Source organism: Pseudoliparis swirei, chromosome 22, assembly GCF_029220125.1.
Source record: "Pseudoliparis swirei isolate HS2019 ecotype Mariana Trench chromosome 22, NWPU_hadal_v1, whole genome shotgun sequence".
NCBI classification, from domain to species: Eukaryota; Metazoa; Chordata; class Actinopteri; order Perciformes; family Liparidae; genus Pseudoliparis; species Pseudoliparis swirei.
In genome coordinates this window covers 19,095,501-19,116,164 of record NC_079409.1, presented here as the reverse complement: position 1 = coordinate 19,116,164, position 20,664 = coordinate 19,095,501, and the positions used below count along the sequence as shown (strand labels likewise).

At 44.4% G+C, this 20,664-nt stretch overlaps 1 protein-coding gene across 1 annotated transcript in view; it reads right to left on the bottom strand.

Annotated features, from left to right (window-relative positions):
- The window catches only part of LOC130213296 (neuroendocrine convertase 1-like), a 198,952-nt gene extending 178,311 nt beyond the window's left edge, over window positions 1-20,641 (bottom strand). The window contains exons 1-2 of the mRNA XM_056444785.1: window positions 20,515-20,641; window positions 15,216-15,391 (exon numbers count right to left, since the gene is read on the bottom strand). Of these exons, the coding sequence (XP_056300760.1) occupies window positions 15,216-15,391; window positions 20,515-20,641 (303 nt within the window). The remainder of the gene's footprint in view (window positions 1-15,215; window positions 15,392-20,514) is intronic.
- Between the last annotated feature and the right edge of the window lie 23 nt (window positions 20,642-20,664).

Here is a 20,664-nt window from a genome sequence, read left to right as displayed (position 1 = left end):
GAAGCTCATAAATCACAGACGGGTTTTCTTCATTACAGAGATCGACACACATTCGATGCGAGGGTTCCATCACGTCTCCAGCTTTAATCACCCACATGACCCTGAGTACAACATGATATCAGCGCATCCCACTCCGGCCAGCTGTCTCGTGTGGGTTTTCCTGCAAGAGGTGAAATCAAATAGCACACAGTTTATCTAACCTGATGCTGGGCTTTTCATTTCCAAGCCTTATAAACTGAAATCCTATTGACCGCCTGGGAGAGTTAGAACTAACTAAGTGAAATCTACTCGCCGGCAATTGTGTGCAAGGCGCACGTAATGTGCGCGCGTGTGTGTGCGTGTGCGTATGTGTGTGTGTAGGGGCTTGCTGATTCTATCTCCCTTCACATTCATTCCCTCTATTCTCGGTCCCTGAGGTGCATCAGGGCTGAGACTGCAGAGTAAATTGTCCCAAATTGAGTTCCTTCTTGCCGGCAGATACAGGCCACATCCCGACCGTTTACATAGAGAGAGAGAGAGAGCGTGGGGGGGGGGGGGGAGAGAGAGAGAGAGGGAGAGAAAACAATCACAGCACACATCACCCGCTTGAAAATGTTCCCTCTAATTTCTCTTTGCCTTTCTTTTCCACCCGCACTCCCCTTCTCTTTCTCCCCTCTGTTGATTTCCCTGCTGCTTCTCTTTCTTCTCCCGGTGCATTTTTCCTCTGCTTCTCCCTCTCCATATCACTCTCTGTGCGTCTTCCCTCGTCTTTGTGTGCTGAGCTGGTGTACATCAGTCTGTCCTTGCTTAGCTTGGCTCAGCTCAGCTTGGCTCCCCCCCCCCCCGCCCCCTGTTGATGGATCTCTGCCCTCCTGCTTGTTCTTATTCCTCCATCTTATTTCATCCATTCTCCCTCGATTCCCTCTTTCCGCGTCACTCCCACCAACAGCGCTGCTCTTCCTTGCCCTCGTCCTTTTTTCACCCCGCATTTCCATACCTTGTTTGGCCTCTCTCATTCCCCCCCCCCCCCCCCCCCCCCGTGGCGGGCTGTACCCGGTGACATGGTACCCATCAGTGCAGACCTCCTGGGTGGGGGAGTCTCGCTCTGACAATAATCGCACAGTAAGTTCATAACGCTGGCAGCCTGGCGGAGCCGAGCTGAGCGGAGCACGCACGACGCCGGCACACTCCATTTAACTCAGCAGGGGAGCTGCAGGCTGGGGCCGGGATGTGACGCCCGTGACAGGGACGGGGACGCCGTCGGGTTGAGCGGCGGGTGGAGACAGATTGGGAAATGGGACGATGAAGGGTGAAACTGTTGCTGCAGGGGACGAAGAGGGGGTGGACTTTAGGTTTTGGACTTTTGGGGTTTGGGCAGGAAATGTCGATTTGTATTTCTTTCCAAAGATGCTCATGTCGACATCTGCATGTAACCAAAACTCTTCTCTCCTACAAAATCTCGCGCTTTCTGGGGTTTTTTTGCGTTTGTTTCTTTACGGGCAGAAGCATCACAGAGACTTCTCATCGACTGGAGACCTTTATTAAACCTTACTGAAGCTGTAACTAACCTCCCTGACCTTTGATCTCACTGGGGAAAAAACAGAAGAAAAAAAATTCAAAAAAGGTACATATTCCTATATATTTTCTATTACTTCCCATCATTCTCAAAGTGGTTTAAAATAAAATGTTAGCACTCTTGAGATTTGGATGCTTGGGTATAGGTTTGAGTATATTCGTCACAATCCAATCGTACAAGTGGAACAGAGGTTCTGGAGTGTGTGATAGTCAGCCGAGCCCAGTTAGCCGGGTCAATCGAGCTCGATGGACAACTGTCTGACAGCCTCCCACTGCAGGTGAAGGGGATCGAATTTGCAACGGCCACAGCATTGGGAATGAATACATGTTAACTCCATGGCATTGTGTCTCGAGAAGCTCTCTGTGTAACTCTGGGTGACCAACAGAACGTTGGCGCTGCGCTTTGAGGCGCTCTCCGTGGTCCTGATCGTGTGGCTGTGAGCCGTAGTTAGCAATACTAGACGGTCTCTCTCTCTCGCCTCACTGTCCACACCTGTAGGAAGGTCACCACCGGTGGGAAGCTCTCGCCACATCCCGGACTTCACCCGTCTGTCGTTTATAGCACCATAGAATGACGGACATCTTCCGAGATCCCCAGTAAAGTCCTGGCTCAGGTATGGCTAATGTAATATTAGCTAAATGACAAAACATGGATGGGGATGCACCGATTCATCAGACCAAATACAAGTACTTACATTTTGAGTACTTGCCAATGCAGAGTCCCGTTATCAGTACTTACTCATACCATTGTTGCTGACGTTTTTACATTCAATATCACCAGAGTGTAGTTCTAATACAGTCTTGGTGAATCCCTAACTTGGGTGAGCGGGATACGTCCTTCTTTTAAAGACGCAGGTGCGTGCGCTTCAGCCATCAGTCTCAGACTCGCGTACAGTTCCCGTTAAAATCGGCTTGCTGGCGGTGGAGTTTTCGTTTTGCCAAGATAATAGCTATTTAAGTGACGGTAAATGGACTGCAATTATATAGCGCTTTTATCTAAAGCGCTTTACAATACTAATTCACATTTACGCACCGATGGCAGTGGGCAACCATGCAAGGCCCAGGATGTGGACAGAATGAAACGTCAAGCCTGCGATTAGCGGACGAGCCGCTCCACCTGCTGAGCCGCGTCTCGTCTCTTCGGCTGCACTTTAGTCTCCAGAGCTCCCACTCAGTCTCGATAGCAGCTACTTCCTCTGGAGAAAATTGCTTCGCCTTTTTTTTTTTGGTGAGACACACATGGCTGTTGAGTCCTCCACTCCCACTGTACTGAGGTGTAAGTCTAGAGGAAAATATCTTCAAACAAATAGAACCCAAACCATTTGGCCAGACAGCTAAGCGAGACTATCTGGTGTGTGTGTGTGTGTGTGTGTGTGTGTGTGTGTTTGTACCAACAGCGTTCCCACTGTGAAGCAGTCAGTGGCCACTTGGACAACTTGACACTTGATAAAAATTAGTGCACAATTTCCCACGCACACACACACACACACACAGCCAGAGGTTCACAGCAAAACAATATGAGGCCAATCAAGGGGGCCGCTGGTACGGCTCTCCCTCTGCTAATGAAGGCACTTTGAAAAGGTAATCTAATTCACCGGCAGCAATTAAGGCCGCGAGCGCCTTGTCACTATCAATTATCCGCTCCTTCACTCATGTTATCCGGTGTGGACGCCGGGCCGGCCTGACACACAGCACTGTCGGGCAAATCAACCCCATCAGCCAGCCAGTCATCGAGAAGACTAATCATGAGAGTTTTCACACACACACACACACAGATATATACTGTGTGCTTGAGTCATTGCACGATGAACTAAGTAAGCTTGACGTGAATTGGGACGTCCAGGCTGCGTGCAGTCAGAGGCAGATCTATTACATAGTGGATCCATAAACAGTGAAGGTAGTAGATTTTAGAGACTGCTACTGTAGGAGGCATGACTGATGTCAACACCTATCAGATATGGATTATTTATCAAACCCCCTCGCTGCAGTGGAGCATTCTGTGTTTTTAGAGTCGCTTGAATCCTGTCCGAGAATAAGAGGACTCTGACTGTCGTGAAACCTGACGCAGACTCATGACCGCTAAGTTGTGGACATTAACTTCTTTCTTCCTCCATTTGCTTCCCAGTGCATTTTGGAAAACAATGACATGTCGAATGTGGCAACAGGTTGTTGATTGAATGAAAACTGATGAAACATAATATATAATATATATATATATATAGACACACACACATGAGTTATGGACTTATAGGAACACATGTAAAGAGTTCTATAAAGAGCCATGTGGGGCTTTCCAGTGCAAAGATTAATCCATTGCATAACTTTGGATCAGACTAAACTCCCACATGTTGTTCATTATTGGTTTGAATGCAATGATCCAAGTTTCTGAGGAACATAAACTACTTGAAAGTACTTGTGTTTCTTTCTGAAAGCAGGAAGTGGAGCTTGAACCCGTGACAGTGATGCGGTGCACATGGAGGAGGCGCAGCACCTCGGCCTGACGGAGGACAACAGCTCGCTGCAGAGAGAGAGACCTTCAGACTGCAGACGGAGAGAGGAGCTGACAGACGGGACTATTGGAAATGCTCTGCTCAGGGTCTTGATTGCTTGACTGGATCTCTCCAGCGAATGACCTCCGTCCGAGGCGCCGGTGAAGAGCGGATTAGCATAACAGGAGAGTGCAGCAAAGCTTTCAGAGGACGCTACGTGGGCTTCACGATGCTGCTGCCGGGAATCAAAACTCCTGGGTACGGACACATGTCAACGACGCATTCGCATCAAGTCACCGCCATCTGAAATGTAAATTCAATCAGAGATCGGCACGTTCAAGTGACATTTCAGCCGCATTAATACACCATCGTTAACAACTCTTGTTCACGTTCAAGCGATCACTTGGCTCTCATCTCGAGTGAGGATGCTTGTGTCAAAGAGTTTTGTGTATATTAAGAACAAAGTGAGTCTTAAGAATGGAGAAAACCTTGGGAGGAGATCATCAAACCAAACACTCAGAGCTTAAGGCTTAATGAACAAAAGAAAAGAATGAGCAGAAAGAAACGGTCTCCCAGGATGCAATGCATGGACCCCAATGTTTACAAGAGGAAATCCTATTTTTAGGATTCCTGTGGAACCGAAACAGCACCGAAGACTAACATGGTTTGTGTATTGAATCTATTCACATAAAGTTTATTTGAGGTAAAGTATAAGACATCGCCTCTTGTCCTCAGATTAGGAAGATTGCAAAGACGACGAGCTAACCACCGACATGCATGTCTTTTGTATTTGCAAAACAAAAAACATTATGCAGATAGACAATACACTGATTGCATTAACATAATGTACTAGTCACATTTATTTGCAATTAGTTTCCAGATAATCTAACCTGCATGTTTCAGGATTGTCGGTGGAGAGCCGCAGACAACATTCCGAAGTTCCTTTAACAAATAACAACAAATAACAGCAGATCGGGCCCCAGTGCTGAGAGGAGCCACTGATAGTTTATTTTTATTTTTTAAAAGCTCCCATAAGGAGTAAATGTTGGACCCCCGACACAAATCACTTTCAATTATGCGAGTTGGAAGTCGGGGCAAAGATAAAGAAGAATGGATTTATCAATTAAAGAACCGAATTTGAATTATCCCAAAGTGGATTTTTAATTTTGTTTTAGCGTCTGCCTAATGCGCCGCCTCAGGAACAAGACGAGTAACAGTAGAATAAAATAAATGGGCCACACTGTACGAGTTGTAGTCAAGACCTAAACCGAGCTCATGAAAACAACAAGCTCCAGTCTTGATTTAGGAGGAAATGTGAAAAAGTGTCTGACATTCATTTGACTGTAAAAGCTCATCAATTGATGAAAACGGTTGACTTTAGAGTTATGTCAGAACGTATTGTTGCCATGTGTAGTCATTTCTCTCAAAGACGTCTTGTTATTCCACATTTGCCTTCACCAGTTTGTTATTGATTCCTCAAGATAAGAAATGCCTTGGCTCCCTTTCAAGTGTCCAATCAGATTATCGTCCTCACAGTTTATGATTGAAGGAGCCGAGCATTCAAAACAAGTCACTTGAAGGCACCGCGAGTCACACCTGTTCAATACGATTGTGATCTCCGCGTTTTATCTTTTCTTCCTTAATGTCTGTTTGTTTTTTTACATTTTGTATATTTGTTGTTTCTGTCCTTTTATTTTCCTTCTTCTTTCTTTTTTTGACATTAAAACCGTGACGGGTTATATGAAGCGTCGTCATGATTTATGAACATTGTTTGAAGCTTCTTTTAGCCTTTTTTAAAATTAACTTTGCCGAACATCTGATGCATTTAGACACCCGGTTCATCTATTTTATTCAACAAGGGATGCTTTACTTCATATGATACCAGAATTAATGCCGGACACAAGTTAGCCGAGCCAAAAACGGACTTCTTCTTCTTTGTACAATAACTGCCCTCCGCCGAGCGAGTCAGACCACGTTCACCATGAGCAGCTTCAGAGACGGAGTGTTCTCTCCAGAGAACAAAAAGAGGGCCAAAAAGAGAGGGAATATTGGAATAACACCACCAACTTCATGAGGCCATAACAGGTCAGTGTTGATTTGAATGGTGTTTTTTCTTCCAATCAAATACATAAATGAATCATACATTTTTTTATCATTTTCATAAATTGAACATCTTCATGTAATTATATTTTCAGAGATTATTATTATTAATAATAATAATTTCCTTTTGAGTTTTTTATTAATGTCCTCCATTTGTGTACATATGCACATAAAAGCATACACACGCATCACATAAACATACATTATACCAGCTATTTGTCGATAACCTTCCATTCCCACCTGATACAACGCATTATAAAAATCCTTGACTTATTTATTCATTGATAGTCCATAACCTAATTTATTCTCTTTCTCCCGCTTCCTATTCTTTGAAGCAGCCATGTTTATGGGATATATGTCAAAACTGAGAAACACAGAGCCAGTCCTTGTTGACAGGTGATCTCATCTGTTTACCACTTTGGGGCGTGACAAATCAAAAAAATTAAAAACATTTAATACTCGCCTGTGAATATTCTGTCTCAAAATTATTCATACTGGCAGAGAAAAGGTTCCAACAGATTCTCACAGGCACAGGGAACATGTGTTACTCCTGGAGAACACAATATGAATATGAAGAGTGAGGAGTAAATATGTGTTACTTCTGGAGAACACAATATGAATATGAAGAGTGAGCAGTGGGCCTGGCCTGCTGTTGACAGAAGGAATAAAGTTTACCATCTTAGTTCGGAGGGGAAAAAAATATGAATATATATATATATATATTGTTTTCTGCCATGTAATAATCGTGTGTTGTGGGAAAGTATTCATTACAAAACCACTACGTTGAAGAAGAAGAAAAAAACATATTGATGTGCAAAATTCCACCGCTTGTGTGTCGAGGCCCTACAGCCTGATTTATACTGCAGCATCTGAGCATCGGTTCAAAAGAGGTGGACCCTGGAGTCTCAGAGGGCTGAAGCGTCCACAGGATGCTGCTGGAAAGAGAGAGAGAGCACCAGAGAGAGAGAGAGAGAGAGAGATGGAAGGGTAAACAAAACCAAACACAGACATCAAGAGAGTCATCGAAGCGGTGTGCGAGAGCCGCGTGAGGCAGCCCACCCGATGGAGAGCACAGCAGCTGGTGTGTACACGAACAGCCCGACAGGAGCCGGGGCCTCCACAGCCCCAAAGATGGAGGGATAGGAGGAGGAGGGTGATGCCAGGGGCTAAATGGGGGGAGCAGTTAAGCCTTGTTGCTTACAGTATTGGCAGGAAGTGCATGTGGGGTTGGGAGGGGCACAGAGTGGTTGCCACGATATTATGGAGTGTAACTCCATCACACCTGGACACTCCTCAAAACACACGGATAAAACCTCTGATTTACCTAAGTAACTCCAAGAATGTTAGGAATGAAAAAATCTATTATTATAAGGAAAAAGAGGGACATGATTATGAAGATAAGACTCACGTTGTAATACTCGAGACTACATGAACATTGTTTCCCATTTAAATTGAATTCACTAAACTACATTTTGGTTATAGGACATTACAACTCTGCAAAACTTGCTTAACCCTCCTATTACCTTTGGGGTCAATTTGACCCCATTCAATGTTTGACGTCTCTAAAAAAAATGATTGACAGAATTCTTTTTGCTTCATATTTCATGAATTTTCCTAATTTATTGGGGACAACTGGGAAAACATAAAATGTACATGATGAAATGTTTTCACTATCCTGTACACAGCTTGTACCCATCTGTGTTCTTTGGGGTCAATTTGACCCCAGACTGTTTTTCACTGTGTAAAACATATAAGAAATATCAACTTTTTCCTTTATTTAAAGGGATATTTAGGTAGTCAACAAACAAACATAAAGTACCTGACAATTAAACTAGGGAAACAATATTAATTCTAATAATTTTCTGGAGGTTTTAATTGCTGTGGTCAAAAAGGGTAAAAGATGTTAGTAAATTTGAAGGTAACAGGAGGGTTAAGTGTAATTGAATTGTTATTTTAATAATGTCGCATTGAATGAATGACATCATTCATTGACTAGTGGTCATCAAAGGGTGCAGCGTGTTATTACTCAATTATTTTATCTAGTGACTACTGTGCTGATTCTTTTCTGATTCATTGATTGGTCTGAAAGTCTTTAATGAGTTTTTAATGACCACAACAAAACATTCAATCTGCTATCCCATGACGCAGAAAAATAGCAACTCCTGGAACCCATGAATGTATGCCATTGTTGCATGGAAGGACTGAAATTATGGATTATTTAAACAGTCCTCAGGTTTAAAAAGGGGCGGTAGTCAATATATCATCATGTAGGAGTCCACGAATCCCTCCTTTTATGTGTAATGGACTTGGCAATAAACAGCTCTGATTCTGAATCAAATCCATGCTCTATACTTCAAAAAGGGAAACATCCGTCAAGTGTACTTAGACGGATACAGAATGTTTCAGAGTAGCCGTGTCATGGCAGGTGTATCACAGGTTATCACAGTGTCCACGAGAGCTTCTCAAGGAAGCTGAAAGTCTCAACAGCACACTGAGGCAGCCGGCCGGTTGGAGTGAGCGTGTGTTGCACTCGGTCAAGAACCAAACGTCCTGCACTCAACAACCACGTCCCAAGTTATTGCATTGCAAGTCCAAGTTGCTGCACTTATTTCAGTCATTCATGAGTCCCGCTCGGTGAAGAGCCGAGCGACCAAAACACAACTCGCGATTAATTAAACCCTGACATAGAATCCTCCTGCCGGCTGAAGTCCACTGGCGCATTACACAGGTTTGGATTCTGTGTAGTTTTCAAAGCTCTCAGCTTCGTACTTTGGGCAAGAAATTGAAAAAAACAATAACTGTGTCATAAAAGTTCACCCACAAAGCTTATAATAAACAACATCTGGTTCACTTCACTCTCTGAGCTCCGTTTATAAAACCGCTCCAAACTAAAAGTCATAAAATCCCACAGTAAAGCTAAACAACGTACATTTCTCAATATTGCATATCACCTATATGAGTATTGTTTGTGTTTCTACCAACACTCGCTGCTCTCGTCCACCATTTTCCTTTATCTGTTCCCCATCTCTCTCTCCATTTCAATATTGAAGAGAGTTTTATTAAGGGCTAGACTCGGGTGTGCTGAGGCGCTTTCAGTAATTTTCCTACAAAGTGCTTTAATCCATCACACGGCCAACATGTGGCCTTTGCAGCCATACATCATCTCAGCCCAGGGAGAGTGGAAGGGAAAGAGAGAGAGAGTGCTAGGGTAATTTCTGCTCTCCTCTTCCTCCTCCTCCCCCCCCCCCCTCCTCCTCCTCCTCCTCCTCCTCACCCCCTTCACCTTCTTCTTCTTTGCCTTCTCCTCTACCTTCATCTCCCGCCAGAGTTTCCCACCTGGGAGGGAAACCACATCTCCTCCACATATTCCTCAGTCAAGTCCTCTCTCCATTTACAAATGAGAGTGAGGCAGGAGGGAGGAGGGAGCACAGGAAGGGGTGGGGGGGGGGAGTGAGTAGAGAGAGAGAGAGAGAAAATGAAAGAGATGGAGATAGCCATGAATGAATGAGTGTGTGATGGGGAGAGAAAGAGATAAGGAAAATGGAGAAAAGCTTACTGGAATGAATTAAAATTGGGGACAAAGGCGGGTGAGAGGAAGTGTGTGTGCGTGTGTGTGTGTGTTGCAAGGTGTCTGGGCGTGTACTTGCATAAGGAAATCGAAATAGGGAGGGAAGGAGTAGAGATGGGGGTGGGGGGGGGGGGATTTCCCAGCATGCAGCTGGTGCAGCGTTGCCCCCTGTGCTGCCCCCCGGCCAACACCTGCCTTCCATTTTGCTCCGAGGAGCAGCGGTGAACCCTGGGCCCCCTGACTCATGGAATGGGCCCTCTCCTCCACCCATTAGAGGATTGGAGTCCCTCTGCTCGCCCCTGGGTGCCCCACGGAAACAGAACAGGGAGAAGATGGTGGCACGTTGGCCTTTCTGGCGAAGCACACATGGCCGTAACGTGGAGTAATCCAGCCACGGAAGGCTTGACATCTGACCGAGACCATTTCTGAGCTGGTCATTAGACATTCTGAGTGGGGTGCGGCGCCACGAGGCTTCAGGGGAGAAGAATGTGCGACGCCTGGTCGCGAGGCGTTCGCGGCATTTCATTTAGACGGTAAATCCAGTGCTCTACCTCAATTACATCTGCTTTACTCGGATTGGAAAACACACCTTGTGAGTACAGAATGAGATGAGGGGGAGGGGGGCATGGGGCGCATCGGGGATTGAATCTCTCGATGAGCCGATAGCACGTCTACAGACTGCGAGCCAAGCTGTGGCGCAGTAATGGTATGCTAATGATATGCTAATGATATGCTAATCTGCCAGCAGTATTCCACCTCACTGGAGAGACGGGGAAATCTGGGAGGCCATTCACCATTGGTTGGAGACCAGGGACTTCCTGGTGTCAGAGTTCAAGACAAAAAACATACACACACACACACACTTAATTCTTGTAGCAGTGATCTCAGCTGAAATAAAAAACAATGCGAAGCATTGACCTAATCTGCCTCTAATCGGATTTGCAAACCCTTAAATCAGCAAGAAATAAGACCTGTAAACAAAGCAGCATCATGTGATGCAATTTAAAACTGGGTCGGCTGTATTGTTGAATAAGCCCTGCGAGCTTCTTCTTCTTTTTTAAATCGGCGTGTCAAATCAAGCCGCTGCGCTGTTGTTCGGTGCCGGCGTAAAGTGAAACAGAAAATCATCTATTTGAGATAGCGATCAGGTTCTCATTTTCTTTGTCATTGTGTGAGAAGCCCTGCACCTGTAATGGCGGCCATTACCTGCCTAGTCAGAGCAGCTCTTTCTCTCCGGCTCATAATGATTGCATTACACCAGCACATCCGTGGTTTGAGATGAGGCTCACCATTGTGTGACGGTAATCTGTGAATCCACGTCGGCGCTGCCACACAGCCGTAATAATTACCAGCTTCCTGGGTGCGCTGCATTCGCCCAGTTTGTTTCTTGATTTAAATGTTGCCACGTTTCACTGGATCCTTGGGAATGAGCCCATTTACCCTCCAACTTAAAAAGAAGAAGAATAAGGGGGGGGAAAAAGGAACATTGACAAACTAAATGAGCAAGGTGTAAAACAAGGGAAGGATGAACGTGGACGGATAAACTCCGTCTAGAAACCACATAGAGGCTCCGTTGCGTCTGCTACCAAAGAGACACCTGCGGAATAAAAAGAAACCGCAACGCATCACGGCGCAGTCTGTCCGTGTGGCATGAAGACATCATCGCGGGTATTTGACTTTGTTTTTCCTGTGATTCAGAGTTGCAAAATGGATATGTCAAGTCGGCGCAACGGCGAGACGACGAGATGACATTTTCTCCTGGATGCTGAACACTAAATCAAAGAGAGCAACGGCCCGCTGAGCGCCCATGGAGACATTCCATTCCCCTTGCGCTCATGCAGCATTACCACTGGAATCCTCCCAATATATATATATATATATATATAAATATTAGGGCTGTCAGCGTTAACGCGTTAATCTATGAGATTAATTTGGCCGCGTTAACGCACAAAAATATTTTAACGCAATTAACGCAACTTTGTTTACTTCCGGTGTGCCTTGAAGTTTTTACACTTCTCTGAGTGTCAAACAGCAGCAGTACGGTTTAACACTGTTTCCGTTTTTAAAACAATTATTTCTCCGCGAAAATAAGGAGCAGAAATCAGTTTAAACTCGTGGATGAATCAGTCGGGTTTCCTCCTGCTCCTCCTTCCTCCCGTCTCCCCCTCTGATACACAGAGGAACCGAGGGGCGACGTGTCGGGGGACGCGGCGCGGAAAGAACTCGTCACACGAAACCTTCACCGTGATTGGTCAATCCGTTTGTCTGTCAACATTTAGCGAAAAAACAACCAATGAACACTCAGTAAATCACAAAGGACCTCCCACCTCACAGGTGAGGCTCATTAGCAGCCTGTCAATCAGAGAACCAGAGAACACGGCACGAGGACAACTGAGTCTCATTATAGAGAGAGCTGAGATTGTTCTGGAATGTTTGATGGATAACACGTGGGTATGTGTCATATGAAAACGCCTTTAAAAGGTGAATTTACATTTTTTTGTAAAATGGAGAAAATGAGCCCAGCCTCCAGAGGGTGAACAGGACATATTTGTCAGTTCCCAAGGCCACTGGTTCTGCTGCTGTTCAATGTTAAAGATGACAGGACCAATGGGGTCTCAAATATACTTCTTTTTTTAACTTATCTGGATGTTTCACTGAAGAAAGAATTTATCATCCACGATATTAAATACCTCGCTGGCACTTTATAGGTAGGAGCCTCTTTGAAACACAGCTCTGTGTGAAGTTTTGTCTTTAAAAAGAAGGAAAAAATACTTGTAATCGCGATTAATCGCGATTAATGAATTTCAAAATGTGCGATTAATTAGTTACTTTTTTTTAATCGATTGACAGCCCTAATAAATATATATACACACACACACACACATCACACAGCAAATTGTCAAGTGCTGGCTTGATATTTCTATATTTACAATAGATTGGACTTAACAAAGGCGATTTGGTGTCAGTGACATTTAGCATCAGCCTCTGGCGACAGACAGGTAGATTAAAACCAGTCAGCAGATTGGACCTGGGGGGGGTTAGAGGCTCTTTCTTGGCTCTGGGTTTGATATCTTATTAAAAACACACTTAATGTGTATCCTTGACCATGGATGACGACAGAATCTACAGGGTTGTCGTACAATTTCAGTGCATTTAAAAATCCGAACATAAACGAGCAAAACCACATTGTTTCGTGTGTACATGAATACATGCATCTGAAATAATGTTGTTTGCTTTCGTATTGGCGATTACAAGTGGCCGCTGCATTGCGGGGGCCGTCGGTGGCGTGTGAAAGAGAAAAGCAACAATGCCGGCAGAGGCCGAGGTGGTTGTGTGCATACATGAGGGCCAATGAGAGCGAGACAGGCAGAGAGGAAGACCGAGACGGGGGTGGACTGTCCAATACACTCCTGATAAAGGTCAAACAGATGTTTTATTCATGATCCAGCAGCGGCGGCGGCAGCAGCAGAGGCAGCCGGGGCCAAGGTTGAAATGAGCTGGCGTCCCCGCTCCCCAGGGCCAGCGCTGCACACAGCCTCACGCCAGGCCGGTGGACACTCCCTCCAACTCTTATCAATCATGTCAAAACGCACACGCACAAACACACCTCCAGTATCACTTATCAATAACTTCAAATCACAGTTTTTTGATTGCGCGCCGTGAGCAAAAGTAAAACCGATGGAGGAACGTGAATCTGCGCAATGCGCTTTAAATGAATGAAGCGACACCAAATCCTTTCATGGGGGACTCTTGGAGACGGTGGGTGGGATGTAAAGGTTTCCTGAGATCGCTCACCTGTAGGGCTCCATCCATAACCAATAATCAACACAACATAATACTCAAGAATGCAAGAGATCCACTGTTTAGCTTTACTTATGTTGTTGGTTCGGTTCGATCTTGCGTCGGTTTGTTTGTCAGCAGGATTATGGAAAACCTTCTGGCCCAATGTTCATGCAACTTGGTGGAAGGGTGTAGCGTAGGCCGCGGAAACAACCGGTTACATTTTGGAGCGAATCCAGATGACGGGGGCGGATGCATGTATTGTTTTTCACTTATTGTTTTTCACTTGGGAAAACAGCCTTGACAGAGGTCTGTGGGTTTGTTTACAAGCAGACTAAAAGAAAAAGCTACGAACAGGATTTTATTAACCCTTGTGTCGCCTTCGGGTCAATTTGACCCGATTCAATGTTTAATGTCGGTGTTCTTTCGGGAGTCAACAAACAAACATAAAGTACCTCACACTTAAACTTGGAAAACAATATTAATTCTAATAATTTTCTGGAGATTTTAATAGCTGGGGTCATATTGACCTCAAGGGTAAAATATGTTAGTAAATATAAAGGTAACAGGAGGGTTAAACATTGAATCGGGTCAAATTGACCCGAAGGCAACACAAGAGTTAAACTTGCTGGACGGTGTATCATGGGCCAAAGAAGAACCCGTTACATTTCAGAGCGGAAACTCTCGCTAACATTTGAGATAGGGTCTCTCTCTCTCTCCCTCTCTCTCCCTCTCTCCATTGGCTGTTCATACCAAAGTCTAGAAACTGACATTATGAATAACTATTATTAGAAGAAGAAAAAAACACAAACACCTACAACTCAAATCATTACCATAACCCACTAAATAGCATCTAACGGCACAAATGAGTTAATCGAGTTATGGCTCATCCTCACTGTATTTAAGGTCGGGCACTTGCAGTGGGTGGCTTCTTGTCCATCTGAAAGTTTCATGACGGATGGCTTACATAATGTTTTTTTATTAAATAGTACATTTTACCCCACAAACCTGTGTTGATCTTTTGAAAAGAAGAAGTTAAATAAAAATAATCTCTTTTCAAAATCCTGAATGTAACAGAGCACAGTGGGAATGTATGTCAATTCATAAGGGCTCTTACCTTTTACATCTTTCTGACTGAGAAGCTTTCATAAAAGAGAATCAGAAGAAGTTCATTTCAAAATATGTTATGCCCTTGAACAGCCTCTGAACTCCCTTTTACAGCTCACCAAGGCTCACTCTGAGCCCATTTTTTTATATATTGCAGCCGAGAACGTGTTTTTTTTCCGGGAGCTGACACACTTTCAGACTCAATAACCAAAGTAACCTTTAAAGTATTGATGTGGATAAATCACATGTAGTCTTCTCTAACAAATGGAAAATATTTAAGCATGACAGATTAAGACTCAGGCAAATCATCTCCAAAGCCTATTCCACATAGAGTGGAACAGGAGTTTCTCACAGGTGTTAACTACGGTTGGCGAGATAGAAGTGTGTGTGTCTGTGCACCTATCTGTGTGCATGTGTGTGTTATTTCATGTGTGTAAACAGCTTACTCTACGCGTCTTTGATCAGATATGATCAGATATCAGAAACCCTGCTGTAATTTGATGAAAGTCAGATATCCCTCAAATAGGACACAGCAGTCAGCACGTTGGCAGCTCTTTAGACACTAACTGGATTTAGAACATGTAGCAGGCCAACATGTGGAGGCGACGTGCACTGACCCGCTGTATGAAGTCCAGTCCGTGCTGCTCGGCCAGAGCCCCGGCGGCTCCGGCGCCTCCGTCCATGTGCACTGCGTAGAGGACCTGGCGGTTGGTCCCATGATGCCCCTCTGTGGTCACGAGGTTCCTCTGCAGCAGGCAGCCGAGCACCAGCAGGACTGCACTGAACATGGAGCCTTCCTCAATAAAGATGAGAGATGAAAATGACTGCAGGAAAAGATATTTACTAAACTTTTTACATAGCCATGTCCATAATCTACGATCTGGGACACTACGACAGTCGTTGCTGCGATATGATGTTCAAAGTGTGTTTGAAGTAAAGTTTGACTCCCGAATGAACGCCATCCACAACATGTATTGGCATTAGCATCAGACAGTGAGGAGATGTATCTTAGTAGGATTGCAACTGATAATGATTGTATTGTCAATTGATCTGCTGATTACATTTGAATAATAACGTTAGAAAAGTGTAAAAAAGAAAAATGACTGACATATTCTTGCTAGTTTAGTTGGATCTACACAGATCATAATACAATAGGAGCGAGACATTGAGTCGCAGGAACCCGTTACTTGCAATAAATGAAAACAATGACAACAGTCTAAATAGTTGCTAACTAGTTGTTCAGCGTTAAATCATTGTCCTTTTGTAAACGGACATACAACAGTATCCGTACACCAACGTCGAGAAACTGCCATTCTGAATATCTATTATTAGAAGAAAAAAACACAAACACCTACAATTCAAAACATTACCATAACCCTCTAAATACCATCTAACGGCACAAATGACTGGATCGAGTGTGGGATTCAGCATCTCATCGCAGAGTATTAAATGTTGGCAATTGTGAAGCGATTTGCCCACAGCCAACTCCTCTGTTCTTCTCCAGCATGTGAACCACCCACCTGTAGCCACACCGAGTGGACTGTCCAGGAGGAATCTTTCACCCGGTGCTGATGGGAGCCAGAACTCTAGCATCGGGGGGGCCCCGAGCCAGACAACACACTCTCTCCAGTTCCCAACCCACACGCTTTATCTCCTGGCCTTGATGCAAATGCCTTCCGAGAGAAGGAAAGTGCCGGCACTTTGACTGTGTGAACTAACTTCCCTCTTGAAGCAAAACGGGAACTTGCATCAGTCCTTTACTTTACACCGGCGCTTTCCTGTGAGCGATGACGGTACACAAAGTTATCATCTCACCCGTCTCAGTATCTACTCAACACCCAATGCACATTGGATTGGATTCAATTTATTGTCATTGCAGAGGCAACGGAATGTATTCTCTGCATTTAACCCATCCTTAATTATTAAGGAGCAGTGGACTGCAACTAGGGGTTCAGTGCCTTGCTCGTGGACACTTCGACTTGCAACTAATGGGGAGAGCGGGGATCGAACCGACGACATTGGGGTTGCAGGACGACCCCCTTACCCCACTGAGCTACAGCACATTTGTTTAATGATGCTTATAGTTAGGGCTGAATCAGGTTCACCCGGTCCAGCCCCTAGATATGCTGCTATAGGCCCATAGGCTGCTGGGGGACGTTTTGAGATACACTGATCTTCTCTTCTCTCTCTCCTTATGGATACATTTACATCTCTCCATCACACATTACTAACTCTACTTCCTCCCCTTTGTGACTTCACGTCGCATAGAGTCCATTGGACCTGGCTGTGTTTGATGCCTCCTTCCTGGTGTGTCTCCCCCACACTGTTTCTGGATCGTGGTCCACGCCTACTACGAACTATTCATACAATCTGACACATTCATTGAATGCGTTAATGTAACTCTGTAATAGTCATCTAGTCACATCACAGCTATTCTTCCGTCCATCCTGGAGAGGGGTCCTCCTCTGTTGCTCTTCTGAAGGTGTCTTCACTTTTTTCCCTGTGAAGGTTTTTTTTTTTCTAATTCTTGGTAGTTTTTCCTGATCCGATGCGAGGTCAAAGGTCAGGGATGTTGTATGTGTACAGATTGCAAATTCGTAATTTGGGATATTGGGCTATGTAAAATAAACTGAATTGAATTGAATTAGAGGAATGCAGTGTTGGAGAACAGTAATTGCTTACGCTCGCACTCCTTCCCCCAGATTATGCAACTCACATTTACTGTTGATCCGTGAGGTTGGTCACGGTCTTTATAGATACATTAGCTTGCCCTGAACGTGATTAGCAGCGCAATCGTGTCACGTGTTGTGTTTCTACATGTACACACAGCCCCTGAACACTGAAAGACCGCCTCTTATTAGAGCTGCAACTATTGGTCCATTCATTGATTGGTCAATTCATCAGCTAGTTACTATTCTGATCATCTTTACATCGTTTAAGTCACGTTTGAAGCAGAAGTGCTTAAAATTTGGTGGTTACAGGGTCTCAAATGGGAAGATGTGCGGTTTCCTGGTTTAAACCATTCAGCCAAAAGAACACACTCCCTGTACTTTGTCGCTCTTTACTATATATTACGACTATTCCTACTACTACTACTAATACTACTACGAGTACTAGTACTAGTAATATGTCTACTACTACTACTAAGTATATCTTCTAAAAAGGAATTCCAGGCAGAAAGCCTTTCGGCTAGCTAACTAAAGCTAAATTAAGTGGAACTTTGTGACTATTCTCCTTCCGATTGGGAAAATTATGAATCAATTAACTGATAACGAAAATAAGTTAGTTTCAGACCTACATTGTTTTAAATATGAAATCTATGGTCTATAATGCACTTTTAGTGTCTTTTTTGGATCGTTTAATTACTGCCAAAAACAGCCACCGACACAAAGTGGAACTCCAAACTAGAAGATTAGGATACCTCACTCTTTATAGAATTACGTTTGTATGTTTATCTGACTTCTGGCCTGCTCCATAAAAACCAAAACAACAACAAACAGTGTGAGCTGACCACCTTTTAAAGTCTACAGCATCACTCAGCTCCAATCTCCCAAGCTGCTGATTGTAATCGATAACCTCACTTGGGGCTCGAGCCCCAGTCAATCCCACTGGAGGTGCAGGGCCGGCAGCGTACACCCACCCAGCGAGGAGCGGCCTCGGGCAGAGATGGAGTAGACAAGGAGAGAGGGGAGGAGAGCACAGGAGAGCCACATTGAACAGTGTCAGGGCCGCGGGGCCCCGGGGCCTACTGGGACTGATAAAGTACCTGGACATTTTTATAGACAAACTACTTATTTCCATCCTCATATCGCTTGGGAAGACTGATAACTTTATATTCCTCTAAGGCAGAGTAATGAAAGGAAGGGGGAGGGGGGCCTTTCAGGAGTTTAATTGATCAAACTGTAGCCACAAGGTTTTTTTTCCAGAGATAAAGGACTAGCACTCTCCTCTGTACAATGCAGAGATCTTTTAGAAAGCAAACGAAAAGAAGAGAGAATGTAACTCATTATGCATATTCATTACATGTCTCTGACTATACTCTTTAAAGAGGGGGAGTTAACAGTGCGATTGAATCGTACAGGATTTCCAGAGGTCAAACTGCCGGTCATAGGAGAACATTATTTTACGCTGTCCAGATTATTACACCAGAATTTATGGGAGGCTGTCATGAGGTAAAACTATTTCAAAGTGTATGACAACAGTAAAATATCACTGTATAACTGTTCACTGAGAAAGTTACAAGGTAATGAATACATTCACTGGAGTCCAAGTCTCAACATTAGCAAAGCATTCCCAATAGAAAAGCATAGAACTGTATTGTCTCACCAGAGTAAAAAACATCCAATTCTCTTACTGCTCTGGGAAAAAAAAATTTTTTTCTGCCTCCCAGCCCTGGGATATATGCAATGCTAAATTGTTCCTGAGCAAGGCATTAAATGATGCATTCACTCCACACTGGTCAGATAACTATATGCAGCCAGGTCAGGAGAGAGAGAGAGAGAACTTCTAAGATCCCTTTTATATTTATTATGTTAGTATTCATGTCCCATGCATAACATGAGGACTCTAGGAAACACAGCTTGGCCATGGTTCTGTGCATACTGGCTCATTGGCGTGGCTCACCTGGGCACCTGACCATAACAGAGCCGTCATTAAGGTAATTAAATACACCTGCGCTTCTCTAACAGCCCGAAGTCATGAGGAAAAAGGGTCCAGCATCAGCTTAGCTCCGCCCACCTCCAACCTGCACGAGTTCCAATCAGGGACACATGGAAAACACCTGTGTGTTTTGGAACTATTATTTAATTTTAACAGACGTGGTTTAGGTGGTTATCAGTCGGTGGTAGCCCACGTGTTAGCTACCGTAGTCATGTGCACAGTTAATTACGTATATGAAGTTTCCAATGATCACATGTAGATCCCACTGTAAAACACAATTCAGCCACGGTCTGGTGCCTCAACGCTAAATTAACGAGCTGGTCGCAGGGGGGCGAGAGATAAATGAAACTGTTTCCAACCTCCCTCCCTCCATGGACTACGGTGCAGAGAGAGGATAGAATGGGTTTACAAAGCAGTGACGAAGAGAAGAAAAAATAAGCATTTACCTTTCCTTTCCTGGCGACAGAGCATTCACACAGATGGGCTGTCTCCTGTTGAAGAGTTGTGTAGCCGGTGCATCGTAAAGGAACACATCTCCCATCGTCCATTTTTTTATTGTCTCCACTGCCTCCCGATAACAAAACGTGCACATTTAGGGCACGCATAGCACCGCATCTGTCGTGCATCTCCGCGCTAGACGAGTCAAACGTGCAAAAATATCGAACTGTAAGTCGAGAAAACGAGCACATCTACGGCGCGTGGCGGAAAAGTGGGTGGGTGTTTGTAAAGATGTGAGAATGCATTAGAATGCAAGAAATGGTGTGATGGCGAGAGAGACTGTCGGGAGATAGATCTGCATATGGAAATTAGGGTTAGCATGGATACAATTCTAACTTGAACCGCCGAATCGTTTGGTCTTCATTCAGGCGGGATCCCTGCAGTGAGATGAGGGTGAAGAAGTGACTTTGAAACAGTCTGTAGAAAAGTCGTGGCAAGGAGCTCGTTCCCTGGTCGGTGAAACTATTTTATTAGCATAAGTGTATCCTCAAGGTTATTGTAATGGTAATAATTTAGACATACTGGGAGGTGTCCCTCGCGTGTTTCTAAAAGGGTTATATTTGGTGTAAATTAAGTTGACTTGAACTCTGACTGTGTGAAATTTTAATTAACGTTAGCTTAATTACATTACTTAAACGACTCGTGAGGGAGACGAGAGCTCAGCGCTGAGTGAATAATGCTTTACTTTGTTCTTAAATAACACTAAATAAAAAAAGACGTTGAAACGAGCACGGACCGACTGGGGGACAGCACCACTACCTGCCCAATTTATGCGGCGGAGGAAGCGCGTGCAGGCAGATCTCTCGTCGGTGTTTCGGCTTGATACCACAAGACCACGCCCACTCTGAAACTTCGGGCCAATAGCCAGACGCGACAGTGTGCGCATGCGCGGATGGAGGCGCGGGAGAG